The 20197-nt window shown below is 48.6% G+C and overlaps 1 protein-coding gene across 1 annotated transcript in view; it reads left to right on the plus strand.

The window, feature by feature from the left end:
* LOC121002633 overlaps positions 1 to 20197 on the plus strand; it is a 69741-nt gene that overhangs the window by 14655 nt on the left and 34889 nt on the right. Inside the window, exons 2-6 of the mRNA XM_040434072.1 lie at positions 5187 to 5331; positions 10217 to 10432; positions 15127 to 15242; positions 17310 to 17514; positions 18508 to 18698. Coding sequence (XP_040290006.1) covers positions 5187 to 5331; positions 10217 to 10432; positions 15127 to 15242; positions 17310 to 17514; positions 18508 to 18698 — 873 coding nt within the window. The remainder of the gene's footprint in view (positions 1 to 5186; positions 5332 to 10216; positions 10433 to 15126; positions 15243 to 17309; positions 17515 to 18507; positions 18699 to 20197) is intronic.

A 20197-nucleotide genomic window follows, 5' to 3' on the forward strand; every position in this document is an offset into this window, starting at 1 on the left:
CGTATCTGAAGCCTGAGGCGCAGACCCTTGGATTTCGGACCTGAATTTGTAGTTGTGCCACGTTTACTGGGGTGATCTGGGCGACAGGTTACATGTGGAAAACCGCACCACGATGGACGTGTCACTTTTCTCCCCGCGGATTATAAAAATCATGGAAAAATCGCCATCGTATAAGATACCGGGTGAATTTCCTGTTGAAAACAATGGGAGGCGGTTCTGTACAGAACGCGTGTTCCTGTGTGAACATGTCCTCGCACTCATATTTGTGTTGCCGCTGAGGTGTTTTGTCTGAAAGTATTACCTAGACCCAAGGCCATTGTAACAGACCCTCAGCTGTGGAATGACTTGGTCTGGATGACTGTTTCCATTCAGTGACTGCAAACAGATCTTGTCAGTGGTGAATTGAAAGTGTTTTTTTTTTTTTAGAAATTTCATGTAAACTGTGATTAAAGGAGTTTTTAAATCGCTGGCGTATCCTCAGGATAGGCAATCAGTATGAGATCGGTGGCAGTATCTCTGCTGGTCAGCTGTGTAAGGGAGCCACGGCGCCCCCTGCTGCTCCGATGCCTGCTTCTAGCTTAATGAGCACAGCGCCGTCCATTGATAGTGGTTGGTATTGCAGTGTGACGTCGCTGGCCAAGGACGATGCCTAAGCACTCATGGAGCACCCCCCACATATCTTCTGTTGACCTGTCCTGAGGATAGGCCATCAGTATGAAAATCCTGGAAACCCCCTTTAAGCGTTCTTGCTGGTGGACTGACTAGGCTTTGCAGGTTCATGTTACAGAGCCTGACTTGTCGGCGGTATACGGTGGAGCTTACTGTAGCTGCTGGTGACTGTCGCGGACTGCATCTTGCGCTGAAGCTTCTGTCCTGTGTATAGGTCGGTGTTCAGACACTGTATACGTGTGTAATACCGCCATGTCATCCTTAATAAACCCAGCCGGCTGTGCGCACTGGTATTGATCTGCGGCACAGCACACCCTCTTCTGCCGGTGACTAACCTCTGAAGTAATCGGGAAGGAGATAAGAGAAGGAAATCCAGTGACTGCACAACAAGTCGTCCGGCCGGCTTTACGACTTTCTTTTTTTTTTTTCCTCCAGTGTATATTAAAGTTAATAATCTGACCAGGAAGGAGACGGGAGAGAGGAAAACTGCAGGGTAAGGCTGAATGCACACGGCCGTGTTCTGTGGCCGTGAGCGGTCCGTGGTATGCCGGCCTGGATTCCTGCTGACAGCAGGAGCGCACGGCGTCATTGGTTGCTATGACGCCGCGCGCTTCATGCCGCCGCTGCACTACAGTAATACACTCGTGTAGATCATACGAGTGTATTACTGTAGTGCACGGCGTCATAGCAACCAATGACTTGTTGTGCATTCGGCCTGAGACTGCACAGGGTTAGGCTGTGTGTGCTCCGTATCACGGATGTGGTCCCATTCACTTGAATGGGTCCCCAATTCAGGAGTGGTACTGAACGGAGGCACAGAACCCCACAGAAACTGTACGAAGTGCTTCCGTGGTTTTCTGTCTGTGCGTCCGCACCGCAAAAAAATTAATAAATGGAACATGGATCACGGACTCGTTGAAGTTGAATGGGTATGCATCAGTTTGCAGCAGCTGCACAGATGGAGCCCGTTATACATCATGCTGGAAGAAACTAGAAGTGTTTCTAATACCCTTAAAGGGCTTGTCCAGGGTTTTAATATTAATAGCCTATTCTCAGGATAGGTTGGCGTTGTCTGATGGGAGTCCGACCCACCCCGCCGCTGAGTAGCATTGTTGCCGCAGCTACCCAGCTTCCTCCGCTGTGTATAGTAAGGGGCTGTCCGGCGCCACAGCTGCGGTCACACAGCTAATCAGCAGCGGCTCGTGATGTCGCTCTGCCGCTGATCAGATACTTTTGGCTTGTCCTGAGGATAAGACATAGTATTAAAATCCTGCACATCCGCTTTAATATTAAATTCTCCGGCATGGCATGCGTGGCATCTTCCCCATTCACTGCTATGGGGCTTCCAAAAATGTCCGTGCTCGCTGGGATATTTTCAGAAGTCCCTTAGCAGTGAAAGGAGAAGACTCTGCACGTGCAGCGTCCTCTCATGGCCAGGACCCATCCTTGAGATAAAGGGGTCTCCGAATCGGAGACTTATAGCATATCCTATTGATGGGACCACCCCTGTACGCCTCGCTGCCCCGCCGTCCGGCACTTCTGCATAGCTCGCAAAAAGTGATTTCTATATTTTAACTTGCGTTACTGCCGAATACTGGAACGAATCGCAAAAATAATCATTGATCCTTGAGATGTTGTGGAATTTTTTTTTTTACCAGTTGTCGTTCTACATATGACTGCAGTGAATGGCGATCAGTTAACCAGTTCACGACCAATGATTACAGTGTATGTCATGGCTGATTGTGACAGTTGTCGGCCTTCTTGGAACAATCAACGCTGGTCCCATCAGTTCACGGCTAGGACTACACAGGGACGCGTCGCACAGAATTTTTTTTCTAGTAATAGTCTATGGTCAGAAATCCAAGTTGGATTTCTGTCAGTTGCACCAGTCGCAGCGTGACGCCATTGACTATCATTATAATGTCAGTGTAGTTGGACCCTTTTTGAGTTAGTGCAGCGTGACCATCAGGGCTGCAGCTATAGATTATTTTAGTAGTCAGTATTCTGTCGATTAATCCAACCATTAATGGAGTACTCTAATAAGAAGAAAAAAAAAGAATTAAAAGAACCTTTATAAAATCTCATCAGTCCTCAGCGCCATCAGCCCCTTCCATACCCTCAGCTACCCCCAGTGCCATCAGCCTCTGTGCCATCATGTCCCCCCACTCTCCCGCCCCCTGTACCCTAAGGTTAGTCGGTTCACCTTGCCGTCTCATCTGATTTTGCTATCCTATAGGTCAAGCTTATTTCTTTTGATGCCCCCTGATTTTAGCAGACAGAAGCTGCATGTTACTGGCATTGAGCCTGGATTCACGTGAGGTCCACCGTGCTGTCGCCCCATTCTCTCGCCCCCTTTGTCAGTTGTGCAGGGTTTTTGTAAAGTCTCCACGTCGCTCTTACCGGCGGGAATAGAACGGTCGACCTTCGTGCTGTAATTTCTCTCCTGCGCGGAGCGTCCGTATTTCTTTCCTGCGTGACTCCAGGACCTTGGCATTTCACGTACCGTGGAGGTGCAGGCCTAGGGCTCAGTATTTCTAGGCAGGTAAGAGTTCTCTTTTATGTTAGGGCTTGTGTCGTCTGGATCGCATTCATACGTGTTCAGGGCGGTGCCTCTACTTCAAGCGATAACTTGCCTATCGGATGTTATTGCACTGCTGCCCCAGACATAATAGAGATAAGAACTTTTTTTAGAAGCGTCTAAAGCGGCCTTGTTTTATCAGATTTAGAACAGAGCGTGTTTTGCTTTGTGGTCGGCCTGGGACCGCGACGCCGGTTCAGTTCTGGGTTATGAAGCTGATGTGCGGGTCTGGGCTGACTGCTCTGTACAAGGAGGCAGCAGCAGCTTGTGTACAGGGGTCTGCACCATGTTCTGTGCTGACTGTACACTTACACATACAGTAGCTATTCCTTCTGCCGATCTTTTGAAGTTTGGGGTGAATTAAGACGCCCCCATACACATTAGGTGGTCGGCCTGTCCCCCTGGTTCAGTTAAAGGGGTTATCCCATCTGAGACAATGGGGGCACATCGCAAGGATATGCCCCCATTGTCTGATAGGTGCGGGTCCCACCTCTGGGACCCGCACCTACAAGGAGAATGGAGCAGAGAAACTTGAATGGAGGGTGCATGCGCAGTGCGCCCGCCTCCATTTCTATGCAGCCGCCAAAAATTTCTGTCAGGCCCCATTGAAATGATTAGGAGCGGTGGCCGCGCATGCGCGGTACGTTCCCATTCACTTCAATGGGAGAGGTGGGGAGCTGCGCCTGGTGGTGGGCGGACCCTGGGAAATCCGGGGTCCTCCAGCCACAACTCTCCCCGGCTCCATTCTCCTTGTAGGTGCGGGTCCCAGAGGTGGGACCCGCACCTATCAGACAATGGGAGCATATCCTAGCGATATGCCCCCACTGTCTCGGATGGGTTAACCCCTTTAACCTTTGTAACACTGAGCTCCCCCTAGTGGTGGCTGCAGCCAGAATTTTATCCTTAAAGGTGTCCTGGTTGTAACAAGTTTAGGTGGTAAGTGTTGGATTGGTGGAAGTCTGACTGCAGGGACCCCAACTACTCAGAAGAACAGGGATCCTGAACCCTGCCGGGCCCGTGGGATGGAAGGAGCAGCTGGTCATGTGTGCTCACTGCTGCCCCATTCCTTTCTGCACGGCTGACGGAGCTGGCAGAGGACAAGTGCTCAGCTATTTGGAAGAATAGAGTGGTGGTGCATGCTCAACCTGATGCTCTATTCTTTGGGAGAGGTCCTTGTTCTTGTGGTCAGACCCCCACCAATCTAAGGCCTCTTTCACACGACCGTTGTTTTTTTTTTCCCGTTTACCGGCCGTTTTTTGCGTTCCGTGTACGTTCTGCAAAAACAGAATGTACTCAGTTTCCATATTTTCGTTTTTCCGTTCCGTTGAAAGATAGAACATGTCCTGTTGCCCGCAAATCGCGTTCCGTGGCTCAATGGGTCCGCAAAAGAAACGGAACACATATGGAAATGCATCCGTATGTCTTCCGTATCCGTTCCGTTTTTGCAGAACCATCTATTGAAAATGTTATGCCCAGCCCAATTTTTTCTATGTAATTATTGTATACTGTATATGCCATACGGAAAAACGGAACGGAAATGGAAACAAAAAAACGGAACAACGGATCCGTGAAAAACGCACCGCAAAACACTGAAAAAGCCATACGGTTGTGTGAAAGAGGCCTAATTGTTATCCCCTATCCTGTTTAGAGGAGATAACTTATCACCAGGATACCCCTTTAACAGGGGAGTTGGAGAGAAGTAAATGAAATGAGGGGCCATCCATTATAAAAATCTGTAAACTACCGGTGACCCAGCACTCAGTGGTCCGAAATCTGACATGCAACAAAAATGGTTCTATGCCTGCGTGTAGATTACATTCAGGTTTAGTGAGATTTCATGGCGTCTGTCACCCCCTGGTGGTTTCCGCTCCTCGGGGGTCTCATTCTACACACTGCATGTATTATAACGACTGATCCTGAACGTGGTCTTTCTTCTCAGGTCTCATCAGCGTGCGCAGTGGAGGTGGACGATGGAGCGGGCGGCTATTATCTGTCGCTGGACCTGGTTACAGGCTCAGGTTTCAGACCTCGAGTTTCGGATAAGGCAACAGACGGAGATCTACAAGCAAATCCGATGTACTAAGGTAACAAGGAACATTTTCTGTAAAATAGGAGACATCAGCCAGACCATTAGATTTAGGGCCCTGTCCCACGACGGTATATCTGAGTCTGCATCAATTCCGCATTTTTGCATAACTGATGTGGACACATTCTTTTCAATGGGGTCGCGAAAGAGGCAGACGGCACACTTCCATTCCGCGGCCCCGCAAAAAAGATAGAACTTGTCCTATTCTTGTCCTCAATTGCGGACAAAAATAGGCATTTCTATTGGCAATTCCGTTCCACAAAATGCGGAATGCACACGGCCGTTATACGTGTTTTGTGCTTCGCAAAAAGGGTTATGGGTCGTCTGAGCCCTTATTCTGTGTGAGTTCATATACATGACTTCAGGGTATGCTGTGTTGGGTCAGACAGTTATCTTGTCACAGACCTCAGATTGTTGACAGGATATCATAAAAATGTCTCCACACCGGCCATTCATTAATCGTAAGCCTGGCAGCTTGTATTCTGGGCACCTGTCGGGTCTACCTGAGCTTTGCACTTGTAACGTTTGGGCATCTCGCCCGTATGCAGCCACTAGATGGAGTCATCCAGGGGCACGGGGCAGGTTTGATGAAAGCTGCCATAGACTTTATCCTCTAGTAACCAGAGTCGATGGATTGTGTCAGATCCTTCAGCTCAAGTGACTCGTGCTGCCTGCTATCTAGTGTTAGACATTACATCTTCAGCTCCACTCATGTCCTCATCTAGGAGGCAAACGGGCATGCATTCACATCTGGCAGCCACAGAGCCACCATGCATGGGAATATCTGCACCTCCACAAGTTCTGCAGACTCGACTCTATGGAGATCTGTCAGCTAGTTGAACTGAAGTATACTGCATCGGTTCTGAAACTACTCTGGATTGCTGCACATGTGTGAACACACCCTTAGGGTCCATTCACACATCCGTGTGTGTTTTGCGGATCCGCAAAACACTGATCTCGCCGGCACTTAATAGAAAATGCCTATTGTCCGCAATTGCGGACAAGAATAGGACATGTTCTATATTTTTCGGGATCGGAATTGCGGACCCGGAAGTGCGGATCCGCAATTCCGGATCCGGGCAGCACATCGTGCTGCCTCATAGAAATGAATGGGTCCGCAATTTTGCGGAACGAAATTGCGGACGTGTGAATGGACCCTTAGATGGTGGTTTATAGTGCAGCTAGTCCGCTGCAGGTGAAATATATTAGCTGACGATGCCGATTTTAATCGTTATGTTAATGAATGATTATCTCAGCCTCTTTAAGCTGTAGTGCTCATTTTATTATTTACTCCCAGTGACGCTCATCTCTATGGGTGCCGCTGATGTCTAGTCAAGGGAAGGATCTCAGACACCCACTTGATCCACTACTATGGGGAGTCTGAAGTTACAGCCACATGTCAGGGGAATAGCAATATTAGATCTGTGGGGGTCTGATACCCTGCACCCCCGTCTCCACCAGTCAGCTATTTCGGGACTGTGCTGGAAACTGTACAGTTCATAGATGGTTCTGTCCACTGTAGTCTCTGCATACTGCAGCTCAGCTACCATTTACCGGAATGGGATGTGAGCTGCAGGAACCCGGCACGGCCACTTCAGAGCGTGGAACCTTGTGGTGTCTGACACCCACTGCGCTGACATTGATGGCCTATCCAGAGGACAGGCCATCAGTATCAAAGTACTGGAAAGCCCCTTTAAAGGGGTTCTCTGGGCTTTTATTATTGATGATCATCAATATCAGGTCGGTGGGGTTCTGACACCTGGCACCCCCGCAGATCGGCTGTATGAAGGGAAGGCGCATGTAGTGTGCACTTGCCGTCTCCTGTCGGTCTTCCTGCTTGCCATAGACATAGCAGTAGCGAGCAGGAAGAGAGAGGGGAGACGGCACATACACATGGCACGCGCCTTCCCTTTATACAGCTGATCGGCGGGGGTGTCAGACCCCCGCTGATCTGATATTGATGACCTATCCTGGGGATTAGTCATCAATATTAAAAGACCATGGAACCAAGAACTAATGAACTTGAGTGCACAAGTTTGAGGTCCATTATGTACACACCAAGGGTTGTTCTGAATGAATTTCTTCCTCTTTATGGTGATTTCACTTCTTCAAAGATATGCACGCTGCTGTTTTATTTTTACATGGCCGTGTTTCTATCCACACAATATACTCTCTATGTGGGACTTGTGGTTCTGTGAAATATGTCCTCTTATACCTGCATTATGTCAGGGAGTAGACGACATGATCGGCGCAGCAAAAATGGGCCGTCTCTCTGCCGGATCTCCCAGGCCGACTGTTCTCTCCTGACCCGAACTGACTGTACCATAGTGTCTTCTAGATCTCTGATCAGTTCAGTACAAGAGATCGATGATCAGACATGAACTGACAGCGTCTGGGGAGTGCGGTCGGCCCAGGGGATTGGTTTTCACTTTCACACTGCCTGGTTTTCCTGGGATGATTACATTTGTGTGGAACAGCCCTTAAAGTCTGCAAACTGTCAGGAACATGCGGGGCACAACCATAAGAGGCTGCCGGGGCCCTGAGCAGATGGAAGCCGCCTGTAACTGCCTCTGTCCTCCCTACAGCTTTCATAGATCTCAGTGAGAAGCCGGCGATCACAATGACTGTCACCATAGGAGGCTGCTCTACCACGGGTGACCCAGTTACAGTGGGAAAACTGCAGAATAAAAGTGACTGTCCCCATGATGTCATAGAGGACAAAGCAAATGTATACAGGGTGATAACAAAGAAAATCACAGAATACGAAATCCAATGAGCGCAGGCGCCCTGTTCACCCAAGTTGTGTTGTCAGAATGGCTGACATAAATGGTGGATTTCTAATCTATATTTTAGTGTCAATTTACAAATGGTGGAACATTTTACCCCTAATAAAACCAAATCAAATTTCCAGTAAGCCTATTAATCGGGTTATCCAGGGCTTTAAAAGAGCTTAGAGCAGCCGGACCCCCAGGGGGTTCATACTTGCCTGATCCCTGCCACCGGGTTCCAGCAGCATTTCTCATCGGCTGTGATGCTGTGGCATAAACACCCTGTTGACAGGTTCCACATGACCACTGGACACGGCAGTAATCGGTCACCCGTGTATCACGTGACCCAATGACGTGCTGCACATGTGACCAATTACTGCTGCATCAGTCATGGGGCACCTGTCAACAGGAGGTTTATGCCAGAGCTCCAGCGAGCAATGGAACTGGAGCCCAGTGTCTGGGACCAGGTAAGTATGAACCCCACTACTACGAGCTGGCTACTCTAAATAACCCCTTTAAAGAGTCTGATGGGTCCTTAGAAAAGGTGCAAGTGTTTTGTGTAGCTATTCAAAGTTAGGGCATTTCCAGAAGTGTCTGGCTGTTGGGGGTCCCGCTGATTACTGGTACAATGCCTGTGTTCCCCCATGTGAATGGAGCAGCAGATATGCCTGCTTGTCCACCGCTCCACTCGCCACCATGGGGCTGCTGGAGATAGCTGATCTGGGCACCTTCACATGCAGCGTGTGCCGCCAGTAATTCATCCACTTAATGCAGACTGAAGGCCTAATGGAGTGCTGCCTCCTGGCCTGTTGGCACTTCTGACACCTACCATTTATTTCCTGCGAGTGACTATTAACATGTCGGGCCTTGTTGTCGGGCGCTGTATTGATTGCTCTGCTTTACACACTATAGTATTGGCCGTGCCTGGCACTGGTCTGGGAGTAATAGAGACGAGGTATGATGGGTGCCAGTACGGTGAATCAGCAGTGGCTCTTATTACACCGAGCTGTCAGTGACTAATTATAGAGTGAGCGTCTCCTATGGACGGCAAAGGCCGGTGCTGTCTCCGGTTTATACATGGTGGGTACATCCCGCATCATCGGCCTCTGGAGCGCAGTCTGACATTGTGTATAAATGATTGCAGATGAAGGACCAGGGACGACTGCTCTGCAGATTTTGCCTTTTATTGAAGGCTTGGATTTACCAGGTCCTTCAGAGCAAGTAGGACATGTGTGGATAGACCGCGTGTAGACACAATGGACTCCACGCTGCACTGACCTCATTGTTAGTCGCAGGTTTCATTTTTTTCCAGTTTTGAACTTCGTGTTGCACAATGACCTACATGACAGGCGCAGGGATTGTATGGTGCGGGTGCTGGCTGTTATATGGCTGACTCCTCTCTGCACCTCAATAGTGAAGCATCAATTTGGTTATATAGATGGAGCAGGGTCCCTCTGTCATGTGTATCCCCCCGCACAACATGATTGCAAGGTTCAGAATGGTTTTCGGAGCATCCAGGAGCCTATTGAAGGCCTGCCATCTCAGTAGTATTCCTCTTGAGCCATGCCAAAGTTGAGGATTAAAGGGGTTGTCTCATTCCAGAAATGTATCCCCTGTTCACAGGATTGAGTATTAGCATCCTATTGTCGAGGGTCGACCCCTAGCCATGAGAATAGAGGTTGTAACCCTAATAATCGGAGAGACATACATACATACATACATACATACATACATACATACATACATGTTCGCCATGTCATACAGCTCTGTGGAACCGCTGGAGATGGCAAAGTACTTTTATACGAGCGCACGTTCAGACCAGAAAATAGGCCCCTATTCTCATGACCAGCGGGGGCCCCCACAGTCACATAGGCACTTCCCCCTGTCCTATGGCTAGGGTGTAAGTTGTTGTAATGGGACACCCCCATTAAGAATTGGTGATAAATACCCTATAAGTCGGTGTCCCGTCTGGAAGTCCTCACTATGGAGGATGCTGCACTGTATAGCTCTTGTCCTGATACTAAGGTAACTGATCTGAATCCCCCTCTGTAGCGGTGTCATCTTCTGTATTATAAAGTGGCAGATCATGTTGATGACCTTGTTCTGTTGTTTCAGGGAAGTGTTGTGCTTGGGGACTCTCCGCTGAGCGAGGACACCACGCCGCGCCAGTCCGCAGGACCTTCAGCAGTGCTGAATACAAGAGGCAGCCGGTTGCCTTCCTCCTCGTGTTCCCCATCTGTCGTTAAACCCCCATCCGCTAACAGTCTATGTCAAGCCTCGTCTGTCACTTCCTCCTCCTCCTCCTCCGCTCTGCCGAGTGCAGACAAACAGGTAAGTGTCTCCGGCCATTGGTGGGAAGGTTTAGTTTTACCTCTGAATAAGGAGGTTGTGCAGCAGCCCCATGTGGAGTCAGAATTTTATTGTGTGGCGATGGTACTCCTTTAATCTGGCCATACACGTAATAAGTCAGGCAGATCAGACTTTTATTGCAGTTTCAGACGATCATCTTTAGTCGATGGTAAAGGCGGACTACTACCTGATGAGGGAGCTGTGATGTTGGATTTTTTGGCAGCCATTCACCTACAATGGAAGAGCATGGCATGATTGACCAGTTACAGCACAAGCCCTCCATGTCCACTTTAGTTCCTCATGTTGATGATTAGACCGGTGATCACCTTGTAATATTGATCCGACCTATGCCCAGCTGCATTGTCAGATTTGCACACAGCCGCCATAGGTTTCTCTACATGGGGTCCCATTAACTGAGAATGAAGAGCGTGTTTGGGTGTGATATCATTGGGGGGGTCCTGTCTTGGGTATCCAGTGCTGTCGGCCCTCAAAATGTGGGCAGTCTGCTCCAAGAATCTCAGTATTATCTCAGCAGTGATTGTGTCAGAGAATGACATCTTGTAGTGCCTATAGGTTGCTGCATCTTTGTGTTTGCAATTTCCAGTCACAGTAGGTTTGCATCGGCAGATTTATTTGCACATTTGCCATAAAACCTGTTTACAACGAGGATTTTCTATCTTCTGGCAATCGCTGCAAAATTAAGAAAAATACCTTTGCCTATTGCATTCAGACTCCATTAGGGAGTCACCGGGGTGCAGCCTTTACACCATATGCCTTCTAAAGTAGACGTGGATCTGGCGATACTGGCCTCACCTTCAACCGCACACTTTAGAAGGCTTGTGGTGATATAGCTATTCTATAGGGCAGAGATGCTCAACCTGCGGCCCTCCAGCTGTTGTAAAACTACAACTCCCACAATGTCCTTCTGTAGGCTGTCCGGGAATTATGGGAGTTGTAGTTTTCCAACAGCTGGAGGGCGGCAGGTTGAGAATGCCTGCTATAGGGCATCGGCCAGCATGACTCCTTGAGAGCAGCTCCACCCCTATGACTCCTTACTGGCATCTGTATGAATAAGGCAGAAGGTAGAGGATCATCTTTGGAAACCTATCACCATAATGGATAAGTTTGTGTGGAAGAGAGGGCTAAATCCTGATGACTGGTTCCCTTTAATGGTACACTGTCCTGTAGACTGGATGCCGTGCACAAGATATAGCAGGGGATCAGCGGTGTGGACCGTATGGCTGCCGTGCACAAGGTATAGCAGGGGATCAGCGGTGTGGACCGTATGGCTGCCGTGCACAAGGTATAGCAGGGGATCAGCGGTGTGGACAGTATGGATGCCGTGCACAAGGTCTAGTAGATCAGCGGTGTGGACCGTATGGCTGCCGTGCACAAGGTATAGCAGGGGATCAGCGGTGTGGACAGTATGGATGCCGTGCACAAGGTCTAGTAGAACAGCTGTGTCTGAAGTCTTTACTACTGTAGTTTCGTGCCTTGTCCTGGTTTACGTCCTTATTAACATGTTGTAGGAAGCCTCTTGCAGAGATGAGCCCCAGCTCCTTGGTATCTGCTGTACCCCACTGCTGCAGGTGCCATGGTGTGCTGGGTCAGATGTGGGGCAATCACTTGTCTGGCTGCAGAATATCTCGCACTGTACAGGAGCTCCCTGCTTGTTAGAATATTCATTAATGTCACAACGTGAGCAGAGTCTCCGAAGCCCAAAAAATGTGGCAGAAAATCTAGAGATGGCGGTATTTTTTTCTTAGGCCCCTTACAGACAAGCGAGTACCACACATTGGCCTTGCAGCGTGAGTATGCAGCAGCTCCCGTCCTGACCTCCCAGCACTGACTGGGCTGAATAGAATTAGGTTGATTTATGATGCAATGTAACCCTTACAGTTCTGGAATGTATTGGATCACACTGACATAATACTGCGAGTCCGACGCGTGGAACTTGCTTGTCTGAAAGGGGCCTTAGTCTCTGAGGCAGTGGCGCTTTCAGCGGTGATGTTGGATCTTGCGTCCTGTTCAGCTGCTGTTGGGTTCTTGTTTCTTGCCCTTTCCAGATGCCCTCGAACAAGACGACAGAGGATTTTATAATGTGATGTGTTCATTTATCAGACCACACGGTGTCTCAGTAATTGTGGTGCCTCCGTCTCTATAAACCTGTTCTCTCTGTGGGAGATGATTAACCTCTGCGGCTGCAGGCGGTGTTTTCTGTGCCGCTCCTCCTGGATTGTTTTCTGACTTCATCAGTCATGAGATATAGACCTAATCTTCCTCTATAATCAGCATCTCCCTTCTAAAGAACCTTCAGCAGATGGGACGCTGAGATCACACGTGGTGTCTTTACTGCCGCTCGAGCCAAAGTGGATTTAAAAGCAAGAAGAAATCTAAAGGGGGGACCTGGGGTAGGTTCTCGCAGAGGTTTTTGGAGGAGGTTTTGAGGCAGATTTGATGATAGCCGAAGCCAGAAGTGGATTCGAAAGGAGCTGGAAATAAAAAGGAAGGACTTGCTCTTCTGCATCCGCTTGATGTTTCCAGCCTGAGGGGCCACTACACTTGGATGTATGGGATGATGTGCAGTGCCATTACCAGCTCCATGTGCCCAAACATCAGTTACCCAGCCTGAGGATAGGCAAATAATAATGTCCCAGAGAGACCCTTTACCTCAGAGCTGAAGTAAAGGTCATTCTGTACTTTGATGGGGTTCTCCGGCTATCTAATGCTCTGAAATAATAAAAGCTGTAATACTCTGCTGCTTCTGATACTCCCCGGTCCCCTCCAGTCCCTGGATCTACTTGGTGACCACAGAATTAAATTTTTTAGGTGCGGGATAAATAAGGTTATTTATTTTTAACGCATCAATGCCTTTTTTTTTTTTTTTTTTTTTTGTGAAACTGGTTTCATGAGATTTTTGTTTTTGAAAAACTCCATATTTTTTTTTTTTTTTTTTTTACTGTAGTCCTGCGATGGGGCGTGAACCCTGGTCCTGTGGCTGCCATGTTAACTGCTCACCACTTCACGATTAGGGTCCATTCACACGTCCGTGGTGTATTGCGTATCCGCAATACACCCGGCCGGCACCCCCCATAGAACTGCCTATTGTCCGCAATTGCGGACAAGAATAGGATATGTTTTATTTTTTGGCGGAGCCGTGACCCGGAAGTTCAGGGCAGCGCTCGGGGTTGTGGAGGGCACATCTCTTCCGGTCACATAGAGAATGAATGGGTCCTCACCCGTTCCCGATATTGTGGAACGGATGCGGACCCATTTATGGACATGTGAATGGACCCTGTGAGTACTGTGAGACCCTCTTTACTCTAGACTCAGATGTCATGGTCACTATTTACCACTGTATATGAGGGGTTAAGTGGCTGAGATCAGAGGTAGCTGACACCCGCAGCGGCCACGTTTGGAGTCACATGGCGCGGTGTGGTCGTATGAGCTGCAGTGGGACTTGTTAATGTCATAGCCCAATCTAACACACTTGATGTAAGTGGATCCAGCCAGTTAACCTACTGCCAGGCACCGGCTCCCCGTGGGTTTATATGCTTTCCCCCAGGTAGACCCTTCACACCGAATCGACCATCTGCCTGTTTGCAGGCTGCTTACACTATTCAGATAGTGAGTCGCTATGGATTAGAGGCCCGCGGGGTCACGCTCCCAGTGTGATCTCTTTGCCGAGCCTATGATTGGGTCTGTGGTATTCAGTTTAGACAGCTGTATACGCAGCTTTTGCGTCAGACAGCTGGTAAAGGATGGGTCTTGTATATTTAAGTTGTGTCCAGCTGTTTTCCAGTTACTTCACGATGGTTTGTATAGGCTCTTGTTTCTGAGCACCATTTAGATATCTGACCCCACCGATCATCAATATGTAAGCCCTGGAAAAAGTATTCCTGCCAGTATGGCTGCCTCCACAGGGATGTCACTGGCTTTTTTTGAACTCTCCTTTTGCAATGATACACCCCACACCCCTGTATCACTGGATAAATAGTAGAACGCATAATAGTAGAACATAGCCATAGATCAGATTTTATATTGGTAGAAGCCTTGTCTGTGCAGGGGTTTTGCAGAAAGATTTAAAATTTAACTTTCCAGCTGCCACCACTAGAGGGCGCTAGTCAGGGTTCAATGTATGTACAGGATGTATTAAGCTCCCTCTAGTGGTCACTGCAGGTAATTGGCATGGAATGTGTTATATCAGCAGCTGTGCAGCGGTTTAGGCTAGTTTCACACTTGCGGCAGGACGGATTCGACATGCTGTTCGCCATGTCGGATCCGTCCTGCGGCTATTTCGCCGCTCCGTCCCCATTGACTATAATGGGGACGGGGGCGGAGCTCGGGCGCAGCACGGCGAAAGCCGCCGGACTAAAATTACTGCATGTCAGGTTTTTTAGTCCGGCGGCGAAATAGCCACAGGACGGATCCGACATGGTGAACAGCATGTCGGATCCGTCCTGCCGCAAGTGTGAAAGTACCCTTACAAGAAATTCCATCCTATTTAAATAAAGGCAAGATGCTGTGAGGTTGTGCGTCCACTTTAAGGGGCTCTCTATATCCTCAGTTTATTTTAATGCAGGTAGAGCTGATGTCTGGAAGAATTTTGTTCTGTATGTGGGATGGTTCCTCATTTTCGTGCTGCATAGTGAGACCTCTTGCCTCTTTTCTTGCAGTGTTCCCGCCTTACACAGTCTGAAAATGTTGCGTGTCAAAATCCTCCCACCAAGTCAGTTTGCGACTCCCCCGGATCCCAAAAATCATCTCGTCAAGTCAACGGATTCATAAATTGGTTAGTATTTTAATGTTGCTTCTAAGCCTGAATGTGGCTGATGGTAGAGCAGGCTGTCAGAAGGTGGCCGACGTCTCGGGGCGTGCTGCTGTCTGCATGGCGGGACCTTCCCCGGTATCCTGTATAAGAAAGGAAGTTGTTGTCCCACCCAACGGAAATTGGAAATGGACCACTGTCCTCTAGATTCCCGCGGGTTATGGCACCTATATAGTGTGGCGGTCGGGCTGCAGTATCCTTTCCATCGTCCGGAGGAGGGAGACTGAATGCTGGGTGGTAGTAGTCCTGACCCAGTGCTGTCTGGATGTACCTGCACATCAGCCATTGCCATGTGGTTATTCTGATTATTTCAAGTTACTATCTATACACAGGATAGGGGATACTGATGAAAACTGGTGCCATACCCTGCAGGGCCTTCCAAAACTAAACGGAACACAGGATTTCACTGCTGCTCCATTCATTTCCTTGGCACCTGCTGGAAATAAGTGTGGGTTCTGGGCCTCCCGTTCTTGTGATTTGGTTGGGGTCCCATCAGATCTAAGGGTCCATTCACACGTCCGCAGTCTTTTGCGGATCCGCAAAACACTGAACCTGCACCCCACTAGCAGCTGCGGACAAGAATAGGACAGGATAGTGCTTTTTTTTTTTTTTTTTTTGCGGAGCCGTGAACCGGAAGTTCGGGGCCGCGGATGCAGAAGTCACTGTGTGCTGTCTGCATCTTTTCCGTCCCTATTGAAAATGAATGAGTCCGCACCCGTTCCGCTTAATTGCGGAACGGATCCGGACCCAAAGTGCGGACGTGTGAATGGACTCTTATAGTTATCCCTTATCCTGTGGCTAGAGGATAACTTAAAATATCCGGGATACAACCTTAAAATTGAGAACTGAGGGGCTGCCACAGGACTGATACCTGCAAGAGAGGATCTATAATGTAATATATGATATGCTGTTTATGATGTGATGTTTGCAGGAGTTGGGCGTGTCCTTTGAGAAAGACACCCCCCCCCCAACCTGATTGCACGATGATGTATTGCCTCTAAACAGAATCGCTTGCTCTAATTGGAGAACCCAAAGGTACTGAGGAGGAGCCAGCCTCTTCTCCAACAAGCCCGGACAGTATTTTGGGGCCCACTTTAATGTTTTTGTGGCTCCCCCTGGTGGAAAGCTACTACAAAAGAGCGTTCGCAATATAGAGGACTTGTATGAATCTGAACTTTCATTTCCGAAGCAAAGCACCATGTAATCTGATAAACGTAGCTGATTGACGTCTCGTGCTGTAATTTTCTACACATCGGCTCAGATTTTGTACAGTTAAGACACCCCCATCCTCTCCGTCTGAAGGGATCCCTGACAATAATCTGTCATTACATGGCTGGAGGAACGCCACATGTAGCTTCTCTGAATTGGGAGATGAGGATGCAGTACTTCAGGGATTGTCCTGTATCACATCCATGTACATTTCGTAAAGGTTGAATCATTTATTCTGATCTTCTAGGGCAGGGATGGCCAACCTGCGGCCCTCCAGCTGTTGTAAAACTACAAATCCCACCATGCCCTGCTGTAGGCTGATAGCTGTAGGCAGTCTTTGCATGCTGGGAGTTGTAGTTTTGCAACAGCTGGAGAGCTGCAGGTTGGCCATCCCTGTTCTAGGGTTTCTTCCAGCTGCCGTAGTGCATATGTATGGCCGCCCTATCCCCACTATGCTGAAGACTGGCAGGAAACCAGTAGAATTGTGATGATAAAGCCTTTTATGTAAAAGCAGCAAAAGGTAAAACCGATGATATGAGGATAAACTCCAGTATGGCAATGGAAAATGAGGATTGTACAAACCTGGTCGCAGGCATGTACATGCCCTTCAACCCCTTTAAAGAGTCACTGAGGTTCAGGAGAATTTTTTTATATTTCAGAGACATACCAAAAGTTTTGATCGGTGGTGGTCTGAGCACAGAGACCACCAATCACTAGAACGAGGAGGGCATGTTCTATCTTTTTTACGGGGACATGGAATGACGGAATGGACATTCGGATGTGGACAGCACACGCGTCACTGACCTCTCGTCTCCTTTGCAGTGTGCGTCCCAGTCTGTCTTGTAATGGTTCCTCAGAGGATCTGGATCCTGAAGAAGTGCTGGGAAAAAAACGCCGTGTAGAGGGCCTTTCTGCAGCACCAGCGCTCCCCGACTCCTCCTGCATGGCTGCCAGAACACGACCCTTGCGCGGGCACAAGAAACGCCGATTGGTCAGATCCAGTGAGGTGTCGTCTCTCAGCAGGAAGGTAATAACGGCCGTGTTCTGATTACAGATCCCGTTCTCAGAGGCCATAAAAAAAAAAATATTGTGTTCCTAATAGTTTTGCTATTTTAGAGACCATTTCTACAGCAGGAAGTGGAGGGTCCCCTGGGCAGACGCTGTAGGTGCGCTGAACCCACTGTGGCCTCTGATCTGCAATAATGTAATAGCACCATGTACCTCAGATTAATAGGTGACCCCATCTTCTCAAATTATGGCTACTGGCAACATTGCGGTTAATGAGTCACATTAACCCCAAATCTTGCCGGCTGCCTGATGCATGTTTTTTGCCTGTCTTTATTTTGAGGCAGGCTAATAATCTTGCAGTGTGTGGGCCGGGTACCTGCGCCCTAGGTACTAATGGCTGGGGACTGGAGAACACAAGACTCGGGAGGAGGAGGCTGCCGTTCGCAGTGCACACTAGCTGAGACGGCGCAGCTGTAAACCCTCCCCCGTCCCTCCTCCTACTTTAATATTAGCCACACATTAATTCGTGGCCATGGTGCGGGCAACATCAGAGCCCGCTCATTTTATTGCGGCGACAGTGTCATGGGAGGGAGGGATTCCCTCAGTCCCTCCCTCATTCTCCACGGACTCTGGCAACTCCGATGTGCGCGTCGGGCGCGCATGCGCCTTAGTGTCTCCCTTCCTCTCTTCTGTGGTCCGGCAAACTATCTTCCTGGTGGTTGGGGGGCTGCTGGCCTATACTATCTATATGAAAATCTTGCAAAACCATTTTTAACTACTGGGCCAATTATCGTATGATCAATGGTAATAACGATCAATGATTCCTCTTTCAATTTGCGTGGTGTCCTGTGAAAAGCAATGAGAGCCAATAGCCTTGTATACGGTCTATCTGCATTGTTTATTACCCGGCATCGTCCCATGTCAGCGCCCCCTAGTGGCTATATTGTGATCTCTGAGACCTCTCCTTGCCCGTCCCCTCTCTGTATTTAATCGTCTATTGTCTTGTCTTTAGCCACAGAAGCAGCTGTCTACGAAGTGTGGCTGTGAGCCTCCAACCACTTGCATTCTTTGCGGATGCAAGACTTACTTGAAGACTACACATCCCAGCACCATGAGCGAGCGCATAGCACTAATCGATCCATGCTACCACCCCATCCTCTCCTTCCCCTACGGTAAGCTACCAGCGGAGGGGCTGTATCCTCTGTAATGTGGGTGGACCTGAAGTTGTAGCGGTTCTCCTGGTGAAGCTGCTGTTTTTACTCTTGGAGTTGATCCTTATGGTTGTGATCTTGGTCTCTCCCTCGCTGCGCTCCGCAGGCTTGTTCACAAGTGAGATACCACATTTACGTGGTATCCCAGAGTTATGATAGAAACGCACCTTGCTGTATATGGGGAGCACTGTAGGTGTCAGCTAAGCATTCATTCACCATATACATGCATGCTTGGCCTACTGGACATGTGCTTTGAATGGGAGAATTATGGACTTATGTCCCTTGGAAACAAAGAATCCAGCACTTTGAATTACAGCTAATGGATCCTCCTTATGCCCAACATCTGACATCAGAGGGAGCCTCAAAATAGTAGTTGCCTCGCTGCATTTGGCAGGATTGGCCGATCTTCATGTAGAGGTGCTTTTATGCTGCGTTTGCTTAGTACGTCTTTCCCGACTTAGACATTTGATAGATGTCACTGTAGAGGGACGTAGCGTCATCTCAAAGGGAACCTGTCATCAACTTTTCGCTGATCTCACTGAGGGCAGCATAAAAGGGTCCATTCACACGTCCGTTTTGGTGGTCTGCATCCGTTCCGATTAAAAACTCAACGTTATGCGGATCCATTCATTTTCAATGGAATCCGCAAATAATCGGACAGCACTCATGGTGCTCTCAGATTCCGTTCCGTGGGTTCCGTTATTCGGATCCTGGAAAAAAATATATCCTGTCCTACTATTTATCCGATTTTGCGTTCAGTCATCCCATTCTAGTCAATGGATCTGTCAAAAATGCGGTTGACATGCTAAAAGCATCCTCATGTCATCCAGATTTTCGGATCCGCAAAAAACAGGAACGTTTATCTGGAAAGGTAAAAATACTGACGTGTGAATGCACCCAAATAGTGACAGACATGCTGATGTCAGCGCTGTGTCACTCATGAGCTAAAAGTGGTTGCTGAAAACCAGCATCATCATTGCAGCCCAGGACTTGAAGAGTCAAATCTACTTCAGAAGAGTCCTGGTTATTCCTAATCTCCTGCTACCCCCCCCCCCCCCCCCCCCCCAATCTGCTGATGATTGGCAGTTCTCTCCTAGAGAGAAAGGGAGAAAACTAGGTAGAAGCCGGTCAGTCATCAGCAGGTGGGCCGGAGAGCAGGAATAATGAATAACCAGGACTCTTCTCAGGTGGCCGGGACTCTTCTCCAGGCCTATTCTGCAATGATTGTGATGTTGGTTCTCGGCAACCACTTACTTTTTAACTTTTAAATGGCAGACCGCTGAAATCAACTCGCCTGTCTCTACTTTATACTGCTGTTAGTATGGGCAGCATAAAGTTGATGACAGGTTCCCTTTAAAACAAAAGTATACCGTGCATGGAATAGTGCAGTAGACTGTGCTGTACTGTAGAAAGTTATTCAGACAGACCAGCCCAACGAGGCCAAATGGAGCTTTTTTTTTTTTTTTTTTTTTTTTTTTTTTTTTTGGGCCT

Source organism: Bufo bufo, chromosome 5 (genome assembly GCF_905171765.1).
Source record: "Bufo bufo chromosome 5, aBufBuf1.1, whole genome shotgun sequence".
Lineage (NCBI taxonomy): Eukaryota > Metazoa > Chordata > Amphibia > Anura > Bufonidae > Bufo > Bufo bufo.